The sequence below is a fragment of the Lagopus muta genome, chromosome 5, assembly GCF_023343835.1.
Source record: "Lagopus muta isolate bLagMut1 chromosome 5, bLagMut1 primary, whole genome shotgun sequence".
In the NCBI taxonomy this organism is placed as follows: domain Eukaryota; kingdom Metazoa; phylum Chordata; class Aves; order Galliformes; family Phasianidae; genus Lagopus; species Lagopus muta.
The window spans coordinates 14,806,949-14,832,496 of record NC_064437.1 but is presented as its reverse complement, the minus strand read 5'-3'; the positions used below and the strand labels follow the sequence as shown (position 1 = coordinate 14,832,496).

At 37.6% G+C, this 25,548-nt stretch overlaps 1 protein-coding gene across 10 annotated transcripts; it reads left to right on the top strand.

Moving 5' to 3' along the window:
• Positions 1–3,690: 3,690 nt before the first annotated feature.
• On the top strand, positions 3,691–25,100 carry KYAT3 (kynurenine aminotransferase 3). Of its 10 annotated transcripts, none has more exons than XR_007377274.1 (15): positions 3,691–3,895; positions 6,672–6,772; positions 9,923–9,981; positions 11,249–11,393; positions 12,552–12,701; positions 14,593–14,679; positions 15,836–15,958; positions 16,048–16,168; positions 18,881–18,957; positions 19,803–19,892; positions 20,514–20,700; positions 21,209–21,282; positions 21,711–21,797; positions 23,265–24,160; positions 24,903–25,081. XR_007377274.1 is itself a non-coding variant. In XM_048946231.1 (15 exons), the coding sequence occupies exons 3-15, from the start codon at positions 6,674–6,676 to the stop codon at positions 23,325–23,327; spliced, it is 1,362 nt and encodes a 453-aa protein (XP_048802188.1). In that variant the 5' UTR covers positions 3,691–3,891; positions 4,991–5,037; positions 6,672–6,673; the 3' UTR covers positions 23,328–25,089. The 10 variants fall into 10 exon arrangements, 9 of the variants coding, with proteins under 9 accessions (XP_048802188.1, XP_048802187.1, XP_048802186.1 ...); XM_048946231.1 differs by adding an exon at positions 4,991–5,037 and having other exon boundaries at positions 3,691–3,891; positions 23,265–25,089; XM_048946230.1 differs by adding an exon at positions 4,991–5,037 and having other exon boundaries at positions 23,265–25,089.
• The last annotated feature ends 448 nt before the right edge of the window (positions 25,101–25,548 follow it).

The window sequence follows — 25,548 nt, the reverse complement described above, 5'->3', positions numbered from 1 at the left end:
AACTCTGAGGTCAAGGTAATTAGCTATGATACATTTTTTAAAATAGTGCAAGTGGTAAGTACATTATTATAGTATAGCTTACCAGGGGAAAACAAAGAAACAAACCTCCAACAGCCAAACCCAAACATTTATCTTGAATGGGAATAAAAATAAACAATAAATGCCTATAGCCTGGTGTCATATGACATGTTCCTTAGGACATATTTGGGACATTTAAACATAAAAATATCTAGACACAAGTTGAACACCTCACTTCAAATGACTGAAAACTCTTATGCGTTTGTTTAATGCTGCACACTGAGTAATACAGGAAATACTCACTGAAGTATTTCCAGCTTGGTAGACTCCCATGATGCAATCCAGTGTTAGTCACAAAGCGTGGAAGCAGTCAGGTATTAACAACCTCCCCGGTCCAGATGTTGGCTGGCTTCAGTAGGAATAAAATTGGGCCTGCAAGATATTTGGTCAATACTCCTTAACCTGCATTACTGCACGTTTTGCTCATTACCGTATACTAGTTTCCTAGAACATCACTTTAGTAAACATTTCCTAAAGAAAAGACTCACATTGTTTCTCTTGAATAGGGCTTACAGACACAAGGCAGACTGTGAAGTGTCAGCTTGGCAGTGGGCTGGGAATAAGGTAGATGCCTCCCTAACCTGGAGCTGAGAGGCTCCAGGTTACTCATGTCTAGAGATGTGTGGGTGTCCTGCCTAACCTACTGCAGAAGCATGGATGTAGGACTAGCATTAAAATGCTGCAGACATCAGCATGTCTTCCTGTGCTTTTGATTGGAAGGGTATTGTTAGCACAATTGATAGCTGTGCAGTCCTGAGAAAGAAAAAATAATAAGTAGAGGAATCATGAGCAAAGAAATCTCTCATGTGTTGTCTGGTCACTTTCCTGATCAGAAAAACAGGATTTTATCCATTTCTTGTTAGCAGCCGAGATCTATGCATCCCATCACTGAGTACTTTTTCCTCTTGACAAAAAAGCTGGCACTCTAAGTTTATATATAAAGGAAATAATACCCATTTTTGTACTATCATGTGTAAAGTTGTTTTTATGACTTGCATAACACGATACTGGCTATATCCCAAGAGAAACCTGACCTAAATTTCTTGTTTTTCATCTCTACCTGATTTCACCAATATCCAGTTTAATTAGTCTTACATGCTGTAACTAGGCTAGAAATCTTCAGCAGACAAAAATTAGCTGCAGTCAGCTGATTTTTCAATGGACTGTTAATAGCATCCACAGATGCCAAGTAATTTGGCATCTACTGAAGTAATTATCTCCTCTTCAAATGAACTGCTTCCCACTAGGCTATTTGAAAGTGTACAGATTCCTAGCTCCCATTTCTTCTTTACGAATAAGATGCAGCAGGATTATATTAAAATAAATTAATTAAAAAATGCACTAAATCTTACTTCTAGTGGATGAAGATGTCTTATGCAGTTATGACAACCATGCATAAATTTTGCAAAAAAAAAAAAACAACAACAAAAAAACAGGAGGCCTTACACTGCAGTCACAAAATGAATGAGGTGCTTCTAAACTGAATGTGAGTTACTTGGGATGTCTTTAAAAAAAAAAATCAAAAAACAAAAAACAACTTAATGTGAGTGTTAGCAGAAGTACCCACTGAGATTTTCATGGGGCGCTACCATTACAGTGGACTTTGACACATAAGTCAAACCTAGAGAAAATACCATTGTATGGATTTCCCAGTTATGCCTGCCTTGTACAAGAGATTGTGAAAAACCTGGGCACCGATGTTGCAAATAGCCAACAGAAAGCTGAACTTTTTTTTTTTTTTAAACTGTGCTATGACACGACAAAGTTTGTGATCTGCTGCCCTCCAATGGATACTTGCAGAGATTACGTCTAAAAGTGCAGAACTGCAGGCAGCAGGAGCACTGTGCTTGAGACAGCTAAACTTCTAAAAAAGCACTAAAGAGAATAAAATAATAAAGTATTAAGGTTTTTTTGTGTACTATGTTTAGTATCAAAACCACAGTTAGATCTCCTTTCTTAATATTACTTTTTTTGAGATTGCTTTTACAGCCAAGTAGACATGTTCTAGTTCACCCTATGACAAATTTTTTTCAATCTGCTCTTGTTATTTTATGATACATAAATACCTATAATGGTTATATACATAATATGACACATGCAGTAATGATATCCAAGTAATAGATATTCCTTCTATGTCTGATTTAAAAAATACCTGCTAACATTCTGCCTGCTAACCCATCTCTTCAGACTGTTACTGGTACACTAAGAACTCTTCTAGTTCTAAAATTTAAAAATGAAACAAGTAAGACTTGCTATGAAAACTATCTTATGCACAGTTCTTCAAGAAAATATTTCTCTTTATCAGATTTTAGAGCAAGGAGTGAATTTGACATGTAATGTCCTGTTGCTTCTACAGACCCCTGTAAGAATCTGATACGTGAGGCTCTTTTGGCTCTGCAGCAGTCTGAGATACTAGATGATAAGATCACAATGTTGCAAAACATGCTCATTCTTTCCTAGAATTCTGTATGGTGATGTTGATAGAAGGGAAACCGGTTTTGTCGAGATTTGTAAAAAACAAGGTTGGGAAGGAGACATTTTAAGTGTAACTTTCCCTAAGTAAATAATCAAATTTAGCGACAATTAAAGGAAACTTTCTGTGATGTCATACACCTAATGGTAGCAAGACTCAAAGCAGTCAGGGTGCTCCCAAATGATGGTACCCACAGCTGTCTGAAGTTTCACTTTCCAGCGACTTCAGCTCTCATTTAATAGTGGGGTAGCTTCCGTGTGTGTGGAAGCTTAGCAATGTAAATCCTGTGAATTCATGAGACACTTCGAGAAAATCTCATTCTTCAAAGGGGTGAACTTATGTATGAGGTCTGTGTTAACAATATGGACATTTAATTCCCTCCTAAAAAAAAGTCCAAGAGGCTAATCAGCACAGTTTGCACAGGCCTACTGTCAATTCTTATGTTTTTCAGGAGGTTACTTTTGTATGTGGTTTCTTATCAAGATAGGTACTTTTGAGTATGAGTTATCTGGGCAATCGTAATTCAAACAGGCAATAGTTCGCCACAACTTGGAAAGCACCAACTTTCTTAAAACGTTCAGCCGCGTTCCCGTGCCTCGCTCTGTAAGCACCAGCCTTTCCCCCGGATCTCACCACACGCCAGCAGCGCCCGCGCCCAGCTCCACCTCAGCCACCTTTCTCGGCATAACACTTCACGCGGCGCTCCGGCGCCCACCTCGCCCTCAGGAGGGACGCCAAGGCCGAGGGCTGAGCATCGCTCCCGGACGGCGGACGGAGCCGCCGTCGCCGCCCTCCCGCTCTCGTGAGGCGCCGGGCCGCGCCTCGCTCGGCCCGCGCGGATCTGCGCTCTCCTCGGCCGCTCGCGGCCCGTTCTGAGATCCGTCCCGCTGGCGAGCTCTGGGCATCGCGCAGTCCCCATTTCCCTCAGGGGAGTTGGCGGGAACTCAGAGGGCAGCGGGGCTTTTTTCTTCCCCTCGGGCTACCGGGCTGAACCCGGGCGGCTCTTCCCGGTAGGCGGAGCGCGGCGGCGGCTGGGCGGGAGGAACGGCCGCGCTGGCTCGCTGGCTGGCTGGCTGGCTGGCTGGCTGGTTGGCTGGCTGGTTGGTTGGTTGGTTGGCTGGCCCATTGGCTGGCCCTCTGCGGGGGGCGGGTCCCGAACCGTCGGAAGTGCGGCAGGCTGCTGCTTCTTCTTCTTCAGGGCTGAGAGGACGCCTGAAGGCCCCTCCCCGAGCGGCTCGTTGCGCCTCTGCGCAGCCGGGGGCCGAGGCGGCTGGCCGGGCGGTGTGTTGGCGCCTTTCCAGCTGTGAGCTCGGGGTGCTTCACGTTGAGAGTACGCATTGGTAGGTGCGTGTCAGCGTGACGATAAGCGCAATGTGAGATGACTAAGCGCCGCAGCCATCGGCGAAGCCCCTTTTAATCCCTCTGCTCTGTTTGCGTGGTGAAGTTTGTTTCTGCGCGGTCGGTTATCTTCGTTTTGCAAAATATGCAAAAGAGAGGGACGAAACGTTGTCGCGTGCAGCAGTTGTTGAGTTTCAGTGGCCTTTGTTAAAATACCCAGCCTCCCACAGTTCAGCAGTTTCAGCAGCGGTTCTCTTGGCCTGGTCGGTCACGAATGGCTTCAGTGTGGCAGAAAAAGTGTTGAGGTGAGGAGTCTGTAAGGAGGCATCCTCTCTTCTCTGACGCTTTCCTTCTCTGGCTCTGTACAATGATGCAGTTTTTCAAAGAATTCATAAAGGTTGCCCAAGATACCGTATTCTTTTATGTTTCTGTATGCAACAGGTGTTAAGCAGAAGTATAACAGTGGGTGTATTTTATAGGGGTGGTATAGCTGAAGGTAAATATAAAGGGACAGCAGCGTTTGGCCTGTAGTTTCAAAGGAGGACAGGGAGGGAGGAAATGAGTTCATCAGAAGCATTTTGTAACTTTACTGGAAGAAACTTTATTGGGATGAGAAAAAGTTACCAGCAGACATTATAAAACATAGACAGAGCTAATTATTAAGTGCGTGCTGGTTCTAAAAGTAATAATTCTTTTGAGCCTGTGTTAACGTGTTATATACAGTAACAATGGGAATGTGTGTGTGTGCATGGAGAAAGAAGAGTAGGTCATGTTTTCTTTCTGAGATCTGGAGACTGTAGCAGGCCTTTGCTTTTATTTCCTTAAAATTTTGCTTAAGAGTAAGCATTCCATGTTGCAGATGAGGGAAGAGCATTTCCTGGAAAAGCATCACAAGTATTTCAGTGTAGCAGAACTACATACTGAAACCTTGACTTTCCTTGTTGAAGCTGTGTTTTTTTTTTTTCTTTTTTTTCTTTTTTTTTTTTTTTCTTCCCCACTATTTCCATGTATTCCAGAAATATTTTTTTCCCTTCTGTTCCTCATAAAACTTTCAGTTTACGCTTGTCTGTCATTAAAGGTGGATATCAATTTTTACTTCAGGTGTTTTTCATGTACCTTCAGAGATTGACCACACTGCAGTGATACAGGTCTGCTGCTCTTCATGCCATGCTATAGTTTTGCATGACTGCCTCACAGCAAGTAATGCCTTGTCAAATATCACACTACCCTTTAGTGCAGCATGGCACTAATGCTATTGATATTTACAGACTCCTTTTTTTTTTTGTTTCTGTTGAGGTTGCAAGTTAACTTTGCATGTTGAGTTTGGAAAATTTTTATATCATCTTGCTACTCCTCAGTATAAAATGACCAGGTAAAGATTTGCCTGTTTGTCACAGTGCAATAACTACTGCAATTGTTTGCTGTAAAAGTAAGGTTATCTCTGTCACTCATCTCACCCTGGGAGAGTAGTGCTGTTGCTGTAGTCAACATAAGATAGAATCCGTACGTTACACACAACCAGCAGGGCTTCACGATCTTTTTTGTCTTTGTAGCTACCAAAGTTTATGTCAAATATGCTAAGTGCTATTATTTAAAGTAACTTTAAATGTAGTTACAGGTCTTATTAAACATATATATTTCTTTTGTGTCTCTCAGGGTATCTGCTGACTGATGTGAAATGTTTAATGGCTGTGTATTTTTTCTAGTCCTCTGGCCACCAGAGTTGAGGACATTGCTACTGTTTCTGCTTTTAAAGGAAAATCAGTGAATTACATTTTTGCAGATCACTAAATGCCATGGGCTTCTATGGATATTCCCAAGATTCTAATTGTCTTAGGTACAACTCAGTATCGTGTCAGAAGGACCTTAATTTCAGAACCAAGACTGGGTTTGTAGTACTGGAAAAAGGCAAAATAACATACTTTTAAAACGTATTGTAAGAGGCATCCTTAAAAGGAGTTGGTCTTTATTTACATTTTCAGTGTAAGGAACACTGCTTTATGGGAATAAGTCCATTGTTCCTAATGAAAAACTCCTATGTTTTTCTCTTACAAATTCAGTTCATTTTCACATTGCCATCTGATGCATATGTTTAAACAAACTTAGAAGTAGCTACCTGAGGTATCTGCTCATTTGTCTCTTTGCAGTCATTGATTAACAGGGCTTGTTTTTTGCAGCCAGCGAACAATCTGTTACTTCATGCAGAACATCCTTTCTGGCTATTTTCAGCCATGCTAAATATTTAATGTTTGCCCAAGTCATTGAGGCAAAACTCTTTAGTTTTACATAAATTGCATAGACCTGCTACTCCAGTGTGACTGGTCATTTCCGTTATCTCAGTTTCTGAATGCTGAATTTGAAACACCTGAAAATTGAGACTGGTTTTAATGTTGGGTCCTTTTTATATTGTGTATAAATTGTCAACTCTGATAGCAATTTGTATTAGACAAATGCATTTTCACAATTCTAACAGAGACTTTCAATTGCATTTAAGTCTTAATTTTCATTGTAAGGAAAAAAATAGAAAGGTTATTGCTCTCAAATAGAGGAAACCTTCATTTTGTATGACAGCCAGAAAGATTTTAACTTGAATTATCAGCTACAGTTTCATCCTTGATTCATATAGAATGTGATAAGGTAATAATTTACTAGAATTGATTTCAAAGAAAGAAAAACACTGACAGGAAGGGAAGGTTTTATCATTTTAAAATGCTTGGTGATGTTTAGGAAACTTGTTCTGGCAATATAAGGGTTTTTTTCAGATTACTTACTTGTTATACAGGCATGCTTTTTGTTTCACGAAGCCTCTGTTGCCGTGGCATTGGAACGTACCATCTACAAACAAATTTACTTACTAGGTCCATCAAGCTTTCAGCCTCTGATGTAAGTATTCAATCTACTTCATCGATAAAACTACTTTGTGCAATGTTTTAGTGAGGCACTGATTTTGTAATGCTGCCAATAAATACACATCAGCTGTATTTTCTTTGCTCCTAGTTACCTTGACCCAAGCATTTAATATTAAGGCTAAAGTAAGTTTTCTAACAAGTTAAATATTTAACCTCGTGAACACAACAGAATTTGGCACTTATTGCTCTGTATAACCATTTCAGTTTTTAAGGTCAGTGCTACAGGTAGTAGCTGAAAGGATTGCCTAACTGTTAGAGCATTAGCCTGAGATGTAGGAGTGATTCCTGCCAGCTTTATCACAGAACTTCTGTATGTCAATTCCTTTGTATCTCAGCTTTCTGTTAATTCAGCAGGGATAGTTGTGATTTTTTTGATGCTGCAATAGCAAGGGATATAAAAGCACTGCAAGCTTAATTTTTTTATAGAATCTCCTTAATTTCCCTGCTTAACTGCATTTGAGATTATTTAACTTCAGCTTAAGAGAAAACAAGCATTGTGATGTGGTGTGTGCCTAGAGGTTAAGCTTGGTGTTGTGTATAGAACTCTGGCATGTCATTTGTGCTCCCAGGTCACAGAGCAGTTCATCTAGTTAGCAAGCTGGATCAACCAAGGCATGTGTCAGATCCTATGGAACAGCTGCTGAAGCTGTTATACAGATAACTGTAGCATAGTTCGCTCAAATGAGAGGCTTGTTTTCACATATAAGTCACTTGGGAAGTCAGATTTGGCTTAAGTCAGTTTTTCCTGTGCTGTATTTTTATTCTGTTTAAAGTACCTGGATGTTCTTACTGACATTGAAATGTCAGTAGACACTGACATTGAAATGTCAGACAAGTTGAAATGTCATCCTGTCTTTATTTTTGAATTTACTTAAGATTTTGACTTCATTTGCAGCTCTTGACATTGAATTCCACAATTTAATTATGTACAAATATGTGTTTCTGTCATTAAGCAGTAAACACAAACAGTATTGCCATTCAGTTTGCTCACAAGTTTCTTTGTATTATGAAAAAAGATAAATACAAGCAGCACTTGACTTTCCATCTAAAGCAATCAGTGTTAGGGAAAGCAGGAGGTTAGAGTTAGAGCTTGATAAGGACATGGCTCTTAGTTTAACACTGATCTTAAATTCATGGCAGTCCTCGCTCTGCACGCAAAAAAGGCTTGAAGATTATCAAGCTGTGATGTAATTGGGCTACACTAAAAAGGAACCTTCAGAGTTCTCATGACCTTTTAGAAGAAAGAATGCTCCTTAGGGTATCATTTATAAGTGTTATTTGTTCACTTTCTCAAAGTAGCTGGCATTGTGAACTCTACTGTAAGCTGAACATCTGAAAACTGGTATAAGTTTAGTTGCTCTGTTTTGAAGCTATTTTCAAGGCACAAAAAAAAAAAGTAGACCTGAAGTACTAAGTGTTTAAACTTAAGGTAGTATGTGGACTGTAACAGGCTTACTTTACTTGCCTACATATTTTTAGCTATGGGAAATTACTTACTGAAGTTAAGATCTATGTTACAGTTGAGGATAAAGTCTTACAGTCTTACAGACTTTTAGTGAATTGAGACAATTTTAGGAGGAGCTGATCAATAGAACAAATTTCCCATGGCACTGTACAGAATTCTCATTTTTAGCTGGAAAGTTTCAAAGAATGTTTCTTATTTGTTATAGTGTGAGTAGTAGTGCTGCATGTGGAGAGGAATAAAAAAAAAGGAAGTGTATGTGGAGAAGGGCTCAGTTTAACTTGTATTATTGGTATTTGTACAGTACTGGCAGACATTAATCGTATTTACCAAGACAAACATTGTAAAATTGGATTCATCCTCTAAACTGCATGTTTTTAATAGATGCAGCACTGATCACCCAGTCAGAACTCACTCTTAACTATGGTGCATGTCTGTCTAGTTACTGTTTGCTGCCTGAGGATAAACAAAAGATGTCCTGCTATGTGTTGTTCTTTGGATGATTGTCTCTTACAGATGAGGTCAGAATTAGATCCATGCAGAAAACAAATGAGCAGCAAAATATGTTAGTTTATTAATTGTTTTCCCATGTTTCCAATTGTTACACATGTAGGAGCTTCATTACTGTAAAATGATTGAGGACAAACACATACCTGCATGAAAAGACAGCTGTGAGTCAATCCCACCGTTTCAAAGTTGAAACTTTAAACGTAATGCAACTCAGGTATTTAGTCCTTCTCAAAGCATGGTAGCTGGAGTATGGTTTTTGAATCCTTCATAAATGAATAATACCAAACAGTGGTAAAAGTCACTAAAATTAGTATTCTGACTCAAAGAAACTGTAGTGTTTGGGGCCCTAAGGGTCTTATTTTCTATGTGAATTGCTTTTCAAGTGTAAAGCTGATTTCCAGACAGAAATGGACATGCACTGCTTTATGATTATTTTCTTTGTTGCTTGTGCATACAAATAAATTTGATGGTTTTCTTTTCCCAAATTTTCTTCTTCTTTTCTTTTTTTTTTTTTTTTTTTTTTTTTTTTTTTTTTTTTTTTTTTTTTTTTTTTTTAGTGCCAGAATTATTAAAAAGTTTACAGGGAGAACCGTGAGGTCTATTCTAGAGCAGTTTCCTAAAACCTTCAGTAGTGGTCTTAATATACAGCAAAAAGACACATTCTAAAGTGTTTGTGTTGTAATATGAACCACCTTTCCTGTTTTCTTGCTAACCATCATATTGGCAAATAAAGTTACATTGAAAAAGAAACTTCCAAGCTGTATCGGGCATGAAAGAAAACCAGCTGTTAAGATATTAGTGTATCGTAGAAAAAACAAAGAATGTATTTATTCCAATTTTTATTTTTAGATCATTTTTTGAAGCTATTGAGCTAAACGATGCTCCTCATCCGTCCTTGCTGCCAATTCAGTTTTAGATAGTGATGAATGGGGATTTCTGAGGCTTTTAATGTATTTTCTTCTTAGTCTGTGTTCAAGCTTTAACAGAAGCTTTAATGAAAGACCGTGTCTATAATTTTGAGTAAGAACTGAATTCAGTTGGCAGTGGTATGTTTCAGAAGGCACGAAGGAGGGTTTGTCATGCAGGATCCAACAATGTAGTACTTTGTCTTTCTTAACAAAGCCCTCCTATCTGTATATTTTGATCTTGCAGACAATGGCCTTTAGACACAAAAACACAAGACGAATTGAAGGCCTTGATAGCAATGTGTGGTAAGTAAAAGGAAAGCATCAGCTAATTTCAGAAAAGGCCTTTGGCTGATGTATTTTCTTTCCAGGTTGATAATTATTGCCAATAAGAAAGTGCACAGCTCTTGCTGTCTCTGCTGAAATTTATTTGTTACCTGCTTAAAAGAAGAAGCAATGAACCAAATTCTGTTAAATATTATTTCTGTGCATGAGACATTAGGCACAGGCTTCTGTGCATCTAGTAAACCACTTAAGACAGGTATAGCTCTTGGGTGTGGCAGAATAGCTAGCTTTCAATTTTAAATGTTAATTGAGTTGAATAATTATCTCAGTAATACTCACTTCTTATTTACCAAATGAATTTGACTTTATTTTTAAGCCGTCACGCTTGTCTTTGTAATTTAAGTTCTTAGTATGCTTTTTGCTAGTTATTAAATTGCTCAGAAAGCACTATTATCATCACTGGTAAGGGTGGGATTTTGTTTGTTAATGGAAACAGCTTGGGGCTTACGTTTGTATGTATGTACGTGTATGTGTAAGTATGCATATATACAAACACGATGTTGTTTTGGTCATCCAGCCTCAGATGGTGGGGTTTCTTTTTTTGTTAGCAATTCATTTTTAATTTTGTTTGATTGAACTGTGATGCTTGTTTTCCTTTTTTCCTGGGTAAATTTTGCATTTTGCCCTTTCCTGACTACCTACATCTTAACAAGAGTGAAAGACAACAAACAAACAAAAAAAACCCAAAAACATCCATACAAACAAAGTTGTTCAAGAATTTTAAGCTTAGTTTCTGACAGGGTACTGGAAACAGTTAACAAAAAGCTTCTAGCAATCCATTGCCTAAAGTCACAAAAAGAAGAAGTTACAATCCTCAGAGATGACTGGGTAGTTTAAGTGATACCCTTCACTTGACAAAATCTAGCCTTTAAATCATGTGATATCCCTGTTCTCATTCAGGTCTACTTCATTTTACAAAGAGGGCACTGTTTCACTTCTGCCTCTATGCAGAAAAACTGTACGCTTGTGTGTGTGCATACGAGCACCATTCTGCTGGTAAAACAGTTATTCTGTGGGGAATAAATTAACTGTTTTTTGGGTTCTCTGACTCCTGTGGTTACTTAACATTATCCCAGACTCTATTTCTCAGCATGAACGCACTTTACTAAAAACTGTTTCCAGTACTGTGAATTTGGCAAAGCAAAATACTTTTGTGTTCTAATTTTCTTAAAGGAAAAAAGAATTCTATCTGATATGTTAAGGTGTATTTTTTTTTTTTTGCTGTTAGGGTTGAATTTACAAAGGTGGCAGCAGATCCTTCAATTGTTAATCTTGGTCAAGGCCTCCCTGATATATGCCCTCCCAGCTATGTTAAAGAAGAACTGGCAAAAGCAGCAGCAGTTGACAGACTGAACCAGTACACACGAGGCTTTGTAAGTACTGTGGAACTTGAGGAGTTGAGATCAGTGGAGAACTTGCCACAGGAAAAAAAAAATTGACTTTGCTTTAAGTTGGTTTTACTGGTAGTTCATGCTTTTCTGTCTCAAATTAAGTTTTATCTGTTACCAAACAACAGACTGTGCAGTCTTCCTTAAGGCAGAATACTTGCTCAAGAGCAAAATGGTAGCGTGTGTATGAGATTGCATGGACCGTTAAAGACAATATAAATCAATTTACTGATTAAAAGATTTAAATTACACGTTTTCCTTTTATTTGGTCAGCGTGGACATGAATTGGGTAGGATAATACTAGCATGAGAAAGGTCACTATTGGTAAGTGAAGAAAGTACACTATCAGTTGAGACAGTGCCTCAAGAAGAGATTCACCCATGATATCAGCAGATCTGAGTGGAGATTAGGAAGTGCTAGAAAGAGGAAGTTTCCCCTCTGGAGGATGGTCACTATGCAGTGTGTAACTTGTATTGTAGCACTTTGGTCGTGAGTTGGTTGTGGAGTAACTTGGGTGGTGCAGCATTGCTGTGTAGCTGACACACTCATGGGAAGAAGTGGCTGTAATTTTAATCAAAAATGACTTACAAGTCTTAAATTATTGCAATGTTTTTGTTTACAGAGAGGTTCATAATTTTATGCCTTATGTGCAGAGCTACGATGTTCAATATTTAGAGGAGGATATTTGTTATGTAGGTGAATATTCTCCCAGAACTGTTTTCACTCTTTTCATCAAGTATCCAAAAAGGAAGGAAAAAAGGTTTTTCATGGCAGGAAACCTCTAGTCTTCCTGAGTAAACAGAGTTGTGCCTTTTTATTCCTGTATCATAGATGGTCTTCGTTTTATGTTTGTTTTCTTGTTCATTGCACATTTTGGGAAGAGTACACGAACCTGTGTCAACTGGCGAAAGGTGGTCTGAGGTTTGCAATATATGACTTATCATTCTGATCACAGGAGCTGTTTACCAGCAGTACATAACCAAGATAAAAAGATTTTCCTTGCACCAAACCATTTTTAGTTGAAAAATGTGGGAGGAAGGGCAACAACCCCCTTACCTCCCCCCCAAATAAAAAGCCCCAAAACACTGGAGTGCTCCTGACAATGTGTAAACTCTTTCAGATGCATTTCTTTGCTTTGAACAGGGGCATCCATCGTTGGTGAAAGTCTTGTCTAAAGTATATGAGAGAGTTTGTGGAAGAAAGATTGACCCTCTCACAGATATCCTGGTGACAGTAGGAGGTTATGGATCTCTCTTTAGTACAATACAGGCTTTAATTGAAGAAGGCGATGAAGTAAGTTTTTATTTGAAACACTCACTTATATGCACTGAAAAGAGAATTTGACTGTTTTTTTCTTTGTAGCTGTTTGTTTGTCCACTTATTAATGTTTGGGCTTCTTTTTGATGTCTAGTAATTTGTTAAGTTACAGGAAGTAATTCAGACCTCTGCATATTTGACTTGCAGCTCTAGAAGCATCCTTTGGATGTCTTCCCTGTCAGTTCACCAGCTTACAGACCCTTTTCTTTCATGCTTGGCAATACCTGTAGTGGTTTCTGTACTGTTATTGTTAGATGACATGATATTCTATGTTTATTTAAGAAAATGTCTGGGTTGTTGTCTGCAACAGAAAACAAAGCATAATGCAAAGTACTGCCTGTGAAAAGCTACTGTATGTCAAGTTCTATTTTGAACCATTGAGTTATGGCAACAAAAGCAGGAAAGTTCTTCATCACTACTCATCTCAGTCTTTTTGGTAATGATACTAAATGTCATTTTGGGAGAATGTTTCTTTGGGTCTGCAGTGAGCAAAAGCTTCTTTTGTTGTGTTGCACATTTTGCTTTCAGCATTCTGTTGTTTTCACTTAAATAATGTGTTCACTTTTCTATCTTTTATTTCTTTTTTTTTTTTTTTTTTTTTTTTGTTGCTTTGGTATTCACTTCTGTTCTTTTAAAAGTTCTCTTAGTTCTCTGCTCTAACCTTTCTTTGGGTTGGTGGTTGCAGTTTTTTTTGTTTGTTTTGTTTTTTCTTTTCATATTTCCAAGCCTCTGCCCAGCAATTTTCCTTGAATTTGTCCTTTTTTCCAATTTAAATTTTTTCCTGTTGGAATTTAAAGACTTTTCTTTGGGATTTAAAGGCCATTCTTTGGGATTTCCTTGATGCTTGGAAATTCTGTGTTGGAGGTAGAATCCATGTCTTTGAAAAGAATAAGTTCCATCTGACATGGCGAGTGCATACTTGCTTCCACCTGGAATGTCATTAATTAGGGCAGCTGTGCTGTTCAAAAATTTGGTGTGGTTATCTCCCATCTTTGTCGTGCACATTTACTTCTGTGCAACAAGGCCCCAAACATTCCAGGTGTTATATGTTAGTGTTTGTAACGTTGTAACTACAGAATAACAGCCAATGTGTGTTGTCAATAACAAGAGTAGTGCTTATTATGCTTAGTCTAAGGGCATTATTATATTATGAGCTTTTTTTGCTCTTATTTTTTGAGACCTGAAAGATCATCTAGTTCCAACCCCCCCTGTACAGGCTGGATTACCAGCCACTAAATCAGGCACTAGATCAGGCTGCCCAGGGCCCATTGAACCTTGAACACCTGGAAGGATGGGACATGCAGCTTCTCTGGGCAGCTTGTTCCAGCATCTCACCACTCTCTCAGTGAAAATTTTCCCTCTGACATCTAATCTAAATCTCCCCTCTTTTAGTTTAAAACCATTCCCTCGTGTCCTATCACTATTTACCCATGTAAAAAGTTGATTTTCCTTCTGCTTACAAGCTACCTTGTATTGGAAGGCCCGATCAGGTCTTCCCAGAGTTCTCCAGTCTTCCGATCATCTTCGTGGCCCTCCTTTGGACCTGTTCTGAAAGCTCCACATCTTTCCTGAGCTGAAGGCCCCAGATGTGGACACAGTACTCCATATGGGGCCCATAGAGGGCAGAGTAGAGAGGGACAATTGCCTTCCTTGCCCTGCTGCCCATCTTTCTTTTGATTCAGCCCAGGATGCTGTTGGCCTTCTGGGAAAGGAAGAATATTGTGATTTTATTTATTTATTTATTTATTTTAAATCAGAATGGAGTGCCAGAAACATTATCCAGTTAGATTAACAAAGCAAATCTGGAAATATGATGGCATTATGCACTGAAGATTTTCTGTTTCTGATATTGCTATTGTAATTTCAGGTAATAATAATAGAACCATTTTATGACTGTTATGAACCAATGGTAAAGATGGCGGGTGCAAAGCCTGTTTTTATTCCACTGAGATATGTGAGTAGCTTTTTAAAAATTGTTTATTATATGAAACTTCTATACCTAATACAATTTGATGAAAACCTTATAGGAGATGCTTTTCTGGGCAGTGTTTCAAAATATTCAATTGTACAAAAATGAAATTGATTGTTATAGTGCAAGACTGAGATAATGATACTCCAAAGCAAATAAAATATTTTATTGGTGCTGGAAAAGGTAGGACAGTGTTTCTCATTTTCTCATTTACTTTAATTTGTGCAGTCTGAAAGCTGATCAACATTCCTTTGTTTGGATGGGATCAGAAAATGTTTTCAGTAGAAATGGGGGAAGGATGGTCGTGCCGGTGCAAATTCTGTACCTGTTGCATTTCAGAATATTTGGTTTCTGATCCTCTTGGTGGCTCATGTAGTGATGGAGTAGAATTTATTTTCTAAAATCCACTTATTTAATAAGAAATGATTATGAGGTAGCTGATGTATTTATTGGTAAAAAAGGAGTAATTATCATATAGTTAAGTTGCATATTGGTACTTCTGGCATTGTGTTGGCAGGTTGCATGGATTTTTAAGGATGCAAGATGTTGATCTTGCTGAGAGGGCTGAGTGACTGCTTTTCTTTCCTTCTAGGCATATATCAGAAAATTAGTATGGCCATGTTCTTTGATATTAGCAGAAACTGACCCAAACTTCTGTCATCTTAATGTACTCTGAGGATGTAAGTCCAGAGCCTCAGTGGTAGATATTTTTAACTCTTTGGCTGTTTTCTCATAGATAAGGAGGGAAGGAGCTAAAATCCTAGTCTTGGGGTGATTTCCAGCCAAGCACACACATAACTTGTTCTAGTGTATGGGAAGGCCATAAACTCTACTGTCATATGATTGCACTTCCTGCATTACACACTACATGTGTGAGTAACCAGATCCTGGAAACTGGTTCTTGGGGAAGCTGTGAGACAGGCGTCAAGCAGGACAAGACTGCCATTGTCACAGTAATTTGTCTTGATCTTAGCTTCCTGCCTGTTTGGGAGCACCTCCTCCCAGGGAAGCAGAACAGGTTGGATAAGTTGTCATGTGTAGCTAGTAAAGTGTCTGAGGATGGTAACTTGGGCACCTCTGTTTAAGCAGTAGCAAGTTGCATTCCAGTAATGCATTTTTTGTTTTCATTTGTTTTTCCAAGAAAAATGGTGGAAACTCTGCATCCAGTGCTGATTGGGTCTTAGATCCAGCTGAACTTGCAAGTAAATTTAATTCGAAAACAAAAGCCATTATTCTGAATACCCCACACAACCCTATAGGCAAGGTAAGAGTCCTGCTTTAACACTACTATAATTTCAGAGCATGCCTTAAATACTGTGACTAATGCATTGTCTTTACTTTCTTGCATCCCAGGTATTTACCAGAGAAGAACTCCAGATAATAGCTGATCTCTGTATTAAACATGATACTCTGTGCATCAGTGACGAGGTGTATGAATGGCTGGTGTACAAGGGAAATAAACATACAAAAATAGGTACTTATCTATTAGAAGCAGCTGTGGACCGGTACTGCAAACTTACCCCTGAAATAATGTTTGCTGGAAGAAGTTCAAACTTTAAGCTTTTACTATCTCAAAATATCAGGAGTAGCAATAGGAGAAACTCCATTAATGAGGGCTCTAGTGGAAGCATCACAGTAGAAATTGATTCTTATAAAAAATGAAAAGGAAGTTATACCTAAATGACCTTGGAATGCTTATTAGCTCAGCTACACAGCTACTGATCGTACAGCTTAGTATGTTAATTGCATTGGCCATGCATAGGCTATGAGTCTGTTTTGAAAGTGGCCTAACCTCGTGGCTGTTGTGATGATGCCTTCCAGATTCTTCGCTTGTCTGATACCTTCTAGAAGACCTTCAGATGCTGAGAAAATGGAATGTTTTGGGTTCATGTGATTGTAATTTGCGTCAGTGCATCGTACCAAGTTACCACAGTAACTGGTGCTTTATCCTGTTCCGATTACAAAGTAAAATGAGTTTAGTTTATAGCTTTCTTAATAGATCTGGCAGGTGGTTCATGCAAATAGCCATCTTCAGAACCAGAGTCACTGTGGGTGGTGTAAGGTAATCCATTTTTTTTCCTTTGCCATAGCAACAGGTTTGAACACTCATGTTGTCAGTCGTGCTTTGTCTTAGTGGACAGGTGCTGAGTTCTTAAAGCACAGTAACTTTATTGTTTATTAGTATCAGCCTTGTCATTTTAATGCTTCAAACCAAAACGTTTACAACCGAACAGAAGACTTTCTGTAGTTCAGCGTGCAAAATAAAAATCCCTTGCGATTATGAGAAAAGGTAAAGCCTGAAAGGTTACTCAGCTTCATTCATTTCAGCATGTACTCTATGATCAATTCCATGACATCATCTTTAACTTTATTGCTAAGATGATCATAAAACTTCCATAAAACCATGAGAAATAACATTGCTTCAGTAAAAGAAGCAAGATCTGTTCATTTTAACTTCAGTTTCTTAGACTTCTTTAAATCTACAAAAAGAAAATGTAAGAAAAAATGGCATGTGCTATTTCTCTATTTGATAGCTCCTGTGTTTTCATATTAAACTTTCCACACTCCATCTGTGCACTGACGCTTCCTTTCTAGAGATACAAAATAGATATTGCATCAATTTACAGTGTCTGGCGGTGGTGCCTTAATATAATTCAACAAGAGTTGCTCAACACAGATCATATAATTAGTACAGTCTCTGTGCTGTCACTAAGGCTGTTTTCTGCAGTGTGGTGCACTTCATCATGTTTCTCATCATTATCCGACTGTGAAAACAGTGAACCTTCTTTAAGTAATGATTAGGATTTAGAGGTAGCATATTGTAACTGAGGATTGAGAACAGACATCTCAGCAAGCTGAGTGCCAGCCCAGGTAACAGACTTAGATGTGTTAGCTTGCACTTTGATAGTAAATTGTAGTCCAAGTCCCTTAAGGTGTCATGTAATGATGCTTCCATCTGGCATGGAAGCACGGAAGAATTTGCTTATTTAAAACCTGCTTGTAAAAAAGCAACGGAGCTGATTCTTCGCCTGTGCTCTTTTGCTGCTGCTGTTGTTTGAAAATGCTGTTGCATTCTGTCTCCAAGGTTGAATTCCTAAGACTATGTGGCAAAACAATCTCTTGCTAAAGGGCATTTGCTTTGAAATTCAATTATTTTTGCAGAGAGCAAGTTCAGTTGTCTTTAGGAAGTAGTGTGTACTCTTGACCTAGCTAGCTACAAGATGCATCTGTTCAAACTGCCTTTATGTTTTCAAGGTCACAGAGCAGTTGAGTGAATAAGTGTAAGCTAATAAGAATCCAAGTCTCCTTCCTGCTAGTTTGGTTTCTTTTCTTGGCAAGTGTGCTCAGAAGAATACAATGCATATTTTTGAAGAGTTGCAATGACCTTTACCATGCCTAATTAATGTAACGGCGGCAAAACCTTTCTTATGAAAGTCAGTGTTTGTTTGGAAAATCTGTTTGTTGCTTCCCTCTAGAGAGGGAATTTAACAACTGACAAATTCATTGGTAGCAAATTGCAAGCTGACAGAAGAGATCTTTGCTCTGTCATCAACTTTGAAAAGGAGGGAAAGATTTTGGTCTCCTACAAGATACAAATACAAAGATGGAGATAAGCTTCCTTGTATCCCTTACTACTTGCAGGCACCTTACCTAGTTCTTACTGCGTTTCAATCTCAGGGCTGTTCAAATTGTACAATAAAATGTAATTTATTTACTCTCTACTGGGTTTCTGACTTCTAAACCAGAACCTTACAAATTATTTTCATTTTCTGGTAAGAGATACTAAATGATACTGAACTGTTTTCTGGACAATTCTGTTAAAATGGCTGGGAGTGCTTGGTTTAATGTTGTGTATAGTGCCCTTACTAGGCATCAGAAATAATACCATATGAGGTAAATAAGTAGCCTCTTAGATATTTTTTTTTTAAATGATAATTATGCACCTGGGGAAAACTAACATCATTTTCACCAACTATATCTCTCCTCATTTTCTGTCTTTTATCCAAATCTTATTTTTCTGCCAAGATCTTTGGTCCATATATTCTTTCTCACTTGTTACGGTTGCTATAGTTTTCAAATATTCTCACTACAATTAAACATCAGCACATTGTAGTTCTTAGCGAGGAGCAAACTACATGGAATATGTGAATGCACTTGTACCCAATTAATTTTATTTTGTATGCAGCTACGTTGCCAGGTATGTGGGAAAGAACAATAACTATAGGAAGCGCTGGGAAAACATACAGTGTAACTGGTTGGAAGGTAAGGAAAATCAGCGTAAGGCTTTAGTTAAGTAAATAACAGGATGCATTTTTGTTATCTGTGTTTGAAAGTTTCTGGCAAATCTGTGCGTCTCTAAAAAGTGAAGATACCATTCAGCTGGAACAACTACTTGAACTCTTTTGTTTTGTTCTTGTCTGTTGAGTAGTGAGTTCTTATGAGGAAAAAATATATAAATAAACACAGTATGATTTGTTCAAAACTCTTGGAGAAGACTCAGATGCTATCCAGTATTGTGATGGTGATGTTGTTTTCAAATTTATATAATACCTTTTGGAATAGTTTCTCTTTCAATGCTATTAAAATATTAAATGATAATAATATTTTGCCCGACTTCAACATACATACTGGAAAATAAAATGTATAACCTTTTGGCAGCTAAATGCTTTCTTCTTTATCGCCCGTGGTCAGACTGAACCATGACAATTGACTTCTGTCTGGCTGAGAGTAGATTTGATCCAGTAATGACCTCTTGTTTTATGCTCGAACCACCCTTGACATGGGTGCCTATGAGATGGACTTAGAACAATTGGCAATCTCATTCCTAATAAAGGATCTGTTTATCTTCTAACTCGTTATATGGAGAATTAAAAGTTTGCTTGATATTCTTTGAGACGTGTTAAGTGAAGCTGTTATTCTTGTCTCATACCTAGACTTTTTAAAAATGCATTGTAAAGGAAAGTTAAACTAACTCTATTCGGAGTTCTTTAGGACAAACTAATAATTGTTAAAGAAAACCTTGAGACATTTTCTAACTTCAATTCTTTGTTAATCTGAAGTAATGGTGTTGCTGTAAGTGTAATATATGCATGTTTTTCTTCCCGTAGCTTGGTTGGTCTATTGGCCCTCAGAATCTGATTAAGCATTTGCAAGTAGTTCATCAAAATACACTATATACTTGCCCAACTCCATTACAGGTATGTACAGATGGAGCCAAAGAAGTTATTTTCTGGCATAGCAAACTTGTAGACCTCACCATGATAAAACAATAATCACAACAACTAATTTTTGATTGTCAAAATTTGTGTGCTGGGTTGCTAGAAAAAGATGATAATCTTCATCAGCTGAGCAGACATTTAAAAAATAAACATAAAAAACAACCTAAAACAAAACCAAGGAAGTCTTGCGGATTCTTTCTTCTTTGACACACAAACTGTTGCTTATTGCAGAAAGCACCACTCATAGCAATCTGTGGGGTTTCCTGCCAAATGTAAGTAAAAGTTGATGCAGTAGGGTCTTGTTTTACTGACAGTTATCTTTACCTTACAGTTTACTTCTTAGTATTTTTATGATTATATTTCACTAAACTCAGCTTCAGTTCATTTTGTAAACGCTTCAGAGCTTTTGTATGTGATGAATGCCTAGTGAGCAATTGGTGCTTTGGGTTTTGCTACAAATTAACAAGCAAATTGCACTACTGGATGCAGTTTGTGTAATTTATATTTGTTGATTTGCTTAATAAGAGCCAGATCCTACTACAGAATTTCATTAGGAAGCATGTCAGTGTCCATGAGTATTTTGAACATTGTCATTTCCAGGAGGCTTTGGCACAAGCACTTTGGGTAGACTATAAACGCATGGATGACCCAGACTGCTATTTTTACTCTCTGCCTCGAGAGCTGGAAAGCAAGCGTGATCGGATGGCTCAGCTACTTCAAGAAGTTGGGCTGACACCTGTCATTCCAGAAGGAGGATACTTTATGATTGTTGATGTTTCTACATTAAGTAAGCTTAAAATATATATATATTTTATATAATGTTATATAATAATATTATATATATTATATATATATATATAAGCTTTATATATATATATTTTTTAAGCTTATATATATATATATATCTCTTCTCATTTCTTGTTCGTATGACATGGTCAGAAATTCTAATTGGGAATTAAATTTTCCATCTAACTTTAGCCTGTAGGTGGATTTTATGAGCTTGAGGAAAACTGTTTGTTTGCAGTTGTAGCAGCTGTCCTTGTTTTGCAAAGCTTTGGCGAAGTTTTAGGAGGGGCAAAGGTTGTGGATAAAAAAGTCTATTTCTTAACAGTCTATGACTACGAAACGATTTGAGAGCCAAGCATTTGTGTTAATCTCTTGTTAGCTGTTCCAGTATAATCTGAATTACATTTCTTTAATAAAAGCATACATCTTTATTCTGAAATGTTAGTGTAATGCTGTTCATGATGCCTTCCCACTGGAGCCTGGAAAATCATACAGTTTCTTTTCCTTAGATGTGGATCTCTCTGATGTAGATGAGAATCAACCTTATGATTATAGATTTGTCCGATGGATGATATCATCTAAGGTAAGATGTCCTGGTTATATTCTAGTTTTAGAAATGCTTTTCTACTGAAATCCAAAGCAGTGCAACCATGCTTACTCAAAATATTGTTTGGTATTCGTGCTATCTTTTGGAAATGATGTGGCTTAAATATTGCTAAGCATACTGGTAATGTATTTTATAGGTTTGTGTTAAGTTCCAGCAATTGTTTCTCTGCTTAAATGCTAGTTGTAAAAAAAAAAAAAAAACAAAACAGAAAAACAAAACAAAGCAACAACAACAACAAAATCCTTTGAAATATTTTGTCTAAGTAATGTGAAATTATTTAAGCCTAGTTACTCAGAACAAAATTCAGCCTTGTATTTTCCTTGAATGTTGGAAGACTTTAGAAAATCATGCTTACATCTGTTCTTAATATACATGTATAATAATATTTTTGTTTAATTCTTCAGAAACTCTCAGCAATTCCACTTTCAGCATTCTGTGGGCCCGAGACAAAGAGGCAATTTGAAAAATATATACGTTTTTGCTTCATTAAGGTAAATTTGTGTCCCATGAAGATTCAAAACTCAAAAATCAATGCAGCATCAAAAACTGCAATAGACAACTGCTACACTTTTTCCCACAGTCTGAGTTGGATGATTTTAGAAACAGAAAATCAGTTTGGTGTATAATTCAGCATGAAGTAGCTTCAACAGTCTTTTGTTGCCAATGGACTTGAAACCAGAAATATGGATGACATAGCTACCAACTGGGTGGTTAGGTCTTTTTTTTTTTTTTAAATAGATATTTTGTTGATTTGTAAAAGCATTATTGACCGGTGATGACACTGAAAATGTATGAGGTGGATATGCAATCACTTACAGTGGATTCTATAACCAGAATAAGGAATAATTCCCATGTATAGGAAAATGATATACTAAAATGATATGCATGAAGTACTGCATGTCTGTTCAGTTTCCAGCAACAAAAATCATAAGTCGGCTTGAAGTTTAGCTTACCTGAAATTACCAAGGGTTTTACACAAGCTGCAAACTATGAAAGAAAACAAAGCTGTAAACTATAAAAGAAACAAAGGCATGGGAAGGAATCTCATCTGTGTGTTTGTTTGTTTTTTAAAGAAAAGAGAAATCATGAATCTGTGATTTTGTGAGCACCTGATTTTTCACATGTTCTTCCCAGTGTTTCACCCAGTTGTTGAATCTGTGCTTGAAAAGAAATGCTGTGGAGACACGTACATACATAATCTTTGGTAATCTGAGTGCTGTAAGATGTCTCTCGCATTGCTCTGTCACAGTGTCAGCATAATGAAATGTGACAACTCTGTTTTAGTATAAGAATCTGTACCTTTGCTTGGTCCAGTAATGAATGGGAATTTCTGCTTATGTTATCACAGCTCTTAGGATGAGGTATAAAGACAGTGATACAAACAGAGCCAGTCACAACCAGAATGAAACTTGCTGATAGTTAATATGGCTTGCCAAGGATGAACAGCAGTAATCACAACAAGTTAAACACTACCTGTATGATTCATTGTGTTGTAGCCAAGTCATGCAACTGATCAGTGGGTTACTCGCATTCAGAGGGTTGATATTTAAGTAGACAGCATAGCTTGGTTGCATGAAATTTTAAAAAGCCCACCTATACACATAAAGATTAGGAAACTATGCTAACAAGTGTCCAGTATAGAGCAGCCAAATGTGTCACTGTGTACATGCTGAATATTTACATAAGGACTACCCAGTTTAATGAAATTTGATAATACTAATATTGAGAAAAAATGTTATTTTTGGAACAAACATATCTAATAAATCTTTGCAAGGAATCAGAACTTTTTTGTGCAGTGTAGATTTGTAGCTATAACTTTTAATGACAATGTGATCAACTGGGATATTAAGAGGTTGCAAATGACACTGCCAAATATTGATTTGGGATCATATAAATATGACTGGTGCTGTTTTCAAGAATCCACACTTGCAGTAATAGTGATACTCCTTGTTTTGCAGAAAGACAGCACTCTGGATGCAGCTGAAGTGATCCTGAAGAACTGGAAGAAGCAGAAAGCTTGATTTTTTTTTATTTTTATTTTTTAATTTTTTCTCTTAATTAACTCTTCTGTCTGGTATAATTATCTTACATCAGGGCTTTTGTTGCAGACTTAAGAACAAATTACTTAATACAGTACAGAATTAATATGATATTGTAAATAACTTCGTACTGCCACCTGCTGAGGAGTTAAAACAATGATTTACTGATATTTGTAATGCAGCTCAAGTTATTTTCACATGTCTTTGTCTTACTGAAATGTGAAGAGTTCTAGAACTGCAAAATAAAAAATTGTTGTAGGTATTCTAAGTTTTTTTTGGTATGAGGTGGTGGAAAATTACTGTATGTCTCAGAGAAGATAACCACAGTGCCTTTCTATGTACCTGTCTACTCTGTCCATGCATAGATTGCATCAGTTTAACTAAAATGATTGAGTTAAATCAATTATGTGTTTATACAGGCAAGATCTAAAGGAATAATCAGTATTTGGTTTTCCCATAGTAGTCTTGTGCTATTCTGAGGGTATTCAGTCCTCAATAAAATTATGCAAGTGGCATTTAGAATAGGATTTCTTTTATTTCTAGACTCTTGTTTACTCCATAAATGAATCTGCAAAGCAAAATAAAAGGACTTGCTATAGAGGCATCTCCATCAGGTGAATTAATCCTATGATCTCTTTTTTGCTCTTTTCATGTCCACAAAAGCCACTGGTAACTTCACAACAATCCTACTTTAAACTCTTAAGATCAAGTGGGAACATGGAGATGGGCCTGATATAGTGCTGTAGTTCTGTGATACTATGGAGCTCAACTTTGACTATTCCTAGCTCAGTGGCTAAAGGACAGGTTCAGATGAGGTAAATGTGGAGAGTTCTTTCATTGTTGTCTCCTCTCTATGCAATCTTTTAATCTCTGGGTAGGATTTCCACTAGCGAAAGCAATCCAAGTATGTAACCTTTTAAATGTGTTGTATTCTTCATGTTCATTTGGTATTCAACCCACAGACCTTATGCTGGAAAGCTCAAAGAAATTCTGTTGCTAGATTTGCAACTATTTTACTTATTCTGTGGTTATAGAGCTGGAATCCAGCTGAATTCCAGCGGTTTGTGACTATGGACAAGGACAAAAAGAATCGTATGGAAATCAGACTGTGATCTGCTAGGCTGCTTTATCAGTAGCCTAGTAGCTGGGTCTTTTCAGCTGCCTTGCACTGTTGTTCTCCAGATCTCCCCACAAAAATGGTTAGTTGCAATTTTCAAGAAGTCATTACAAGTAATATGTATACAGTGATGATAAAAATAATATCAAAAGAGACTTCTAAATAAAGATCATTGCGTCATGCTAGTCTGAAATACAACTGCAAAAAAGCACAGTTCTCTGAGTACTTCTCCAACTATTCTAACAGTCTAAGATTCCCCTGAGATAGCTTGCTGGTAGCACGAGAACATGCATGTAATGAGGCTGTGCATCTCAGAAGCGGAAAGGTGTTAGGATGCTACTCGCCTCCCTTTACTGTGTTTATATTGCCTTGTGAACAAAAGCCTCATTGCTTCCGAAGCACTTGATGTAATCTGCTAATTTTTTTTTGTGTCGTTAAAGGTCTGGACATGTAAGATGCATTGCAGAAATGAATTGATATACCAAGTGTGATTCAGCTGCTCTGGCTGTTGATCGTTGCCTCCATTTGCTCCTATGAGGCATTTGACTGACATCTGATATTTTAACAAAATGAACATTGGCTAAATAAATGATTGCAAAGGATCTTTAGACAAACAAGTAAGATCTGATGACTTACTGTCATTAATGTACTGTTTGTTGTGTTTACAAAGGCAGTTGAAATCCCATTGAATGATTGTTGGAATGTTAATGTGAGAACTGCAGCGTTTTGACTTTTATCGCTGATGGTAGGCAGCATGAAATAACTTTGGATTAGATTTTAAGAAACTCCAGAGTGCCCAGTTAAGTAACATTTTAAAATTAGGATTATTGTTGTAACTACAGTGATGGGAAAGAACAGGTGTAGCTGGGGGCAGCAAGGTGGATTTTCCATAAGCTATTTGAAAGATCTGTTGTAAAGACTGCTGGTAGCGGTATTCTCGTCTACCACATCAAATGCTTTTGCTTGGGGGGAAAGCGCTTGAAATATGGCTGCAGACAGGGAACAAAAACAAAGCACGGTCCACTGTATTTTTTTTTTTTTTTTTTTGGCAACAGTTCTGCAAACGATTGTCTCGGTGTAGTGTAA

What these genes read in the sequence shown, in the direction of transcription:
- KYAT3 (XM_048946229.1), top strand. Translation starts at nt 6,674, where the DNA reads ATGCTTTTTGTTTCACGAAGCCTCTGTTGCCGTGGCATTGGAACGTAC. An exon ending in TTTTTATTCCACTGAGATAT is followed by an intron (nt 14,680 to 15,835) that starts GTGAGTAGCTTT and finishes TGTTTTTCCAAG; the next exon opens with AAAAATGGTGGAAACTCTGC. An exon ending in AAATAAACATACAAAAATAG is followed by an intron (nt 16,169 to 18,880) that starts GTACTTATCTAT and finishes TTTTGTATGCAG; the next exon opens with CTACGTTGCCAGGTATGTGG.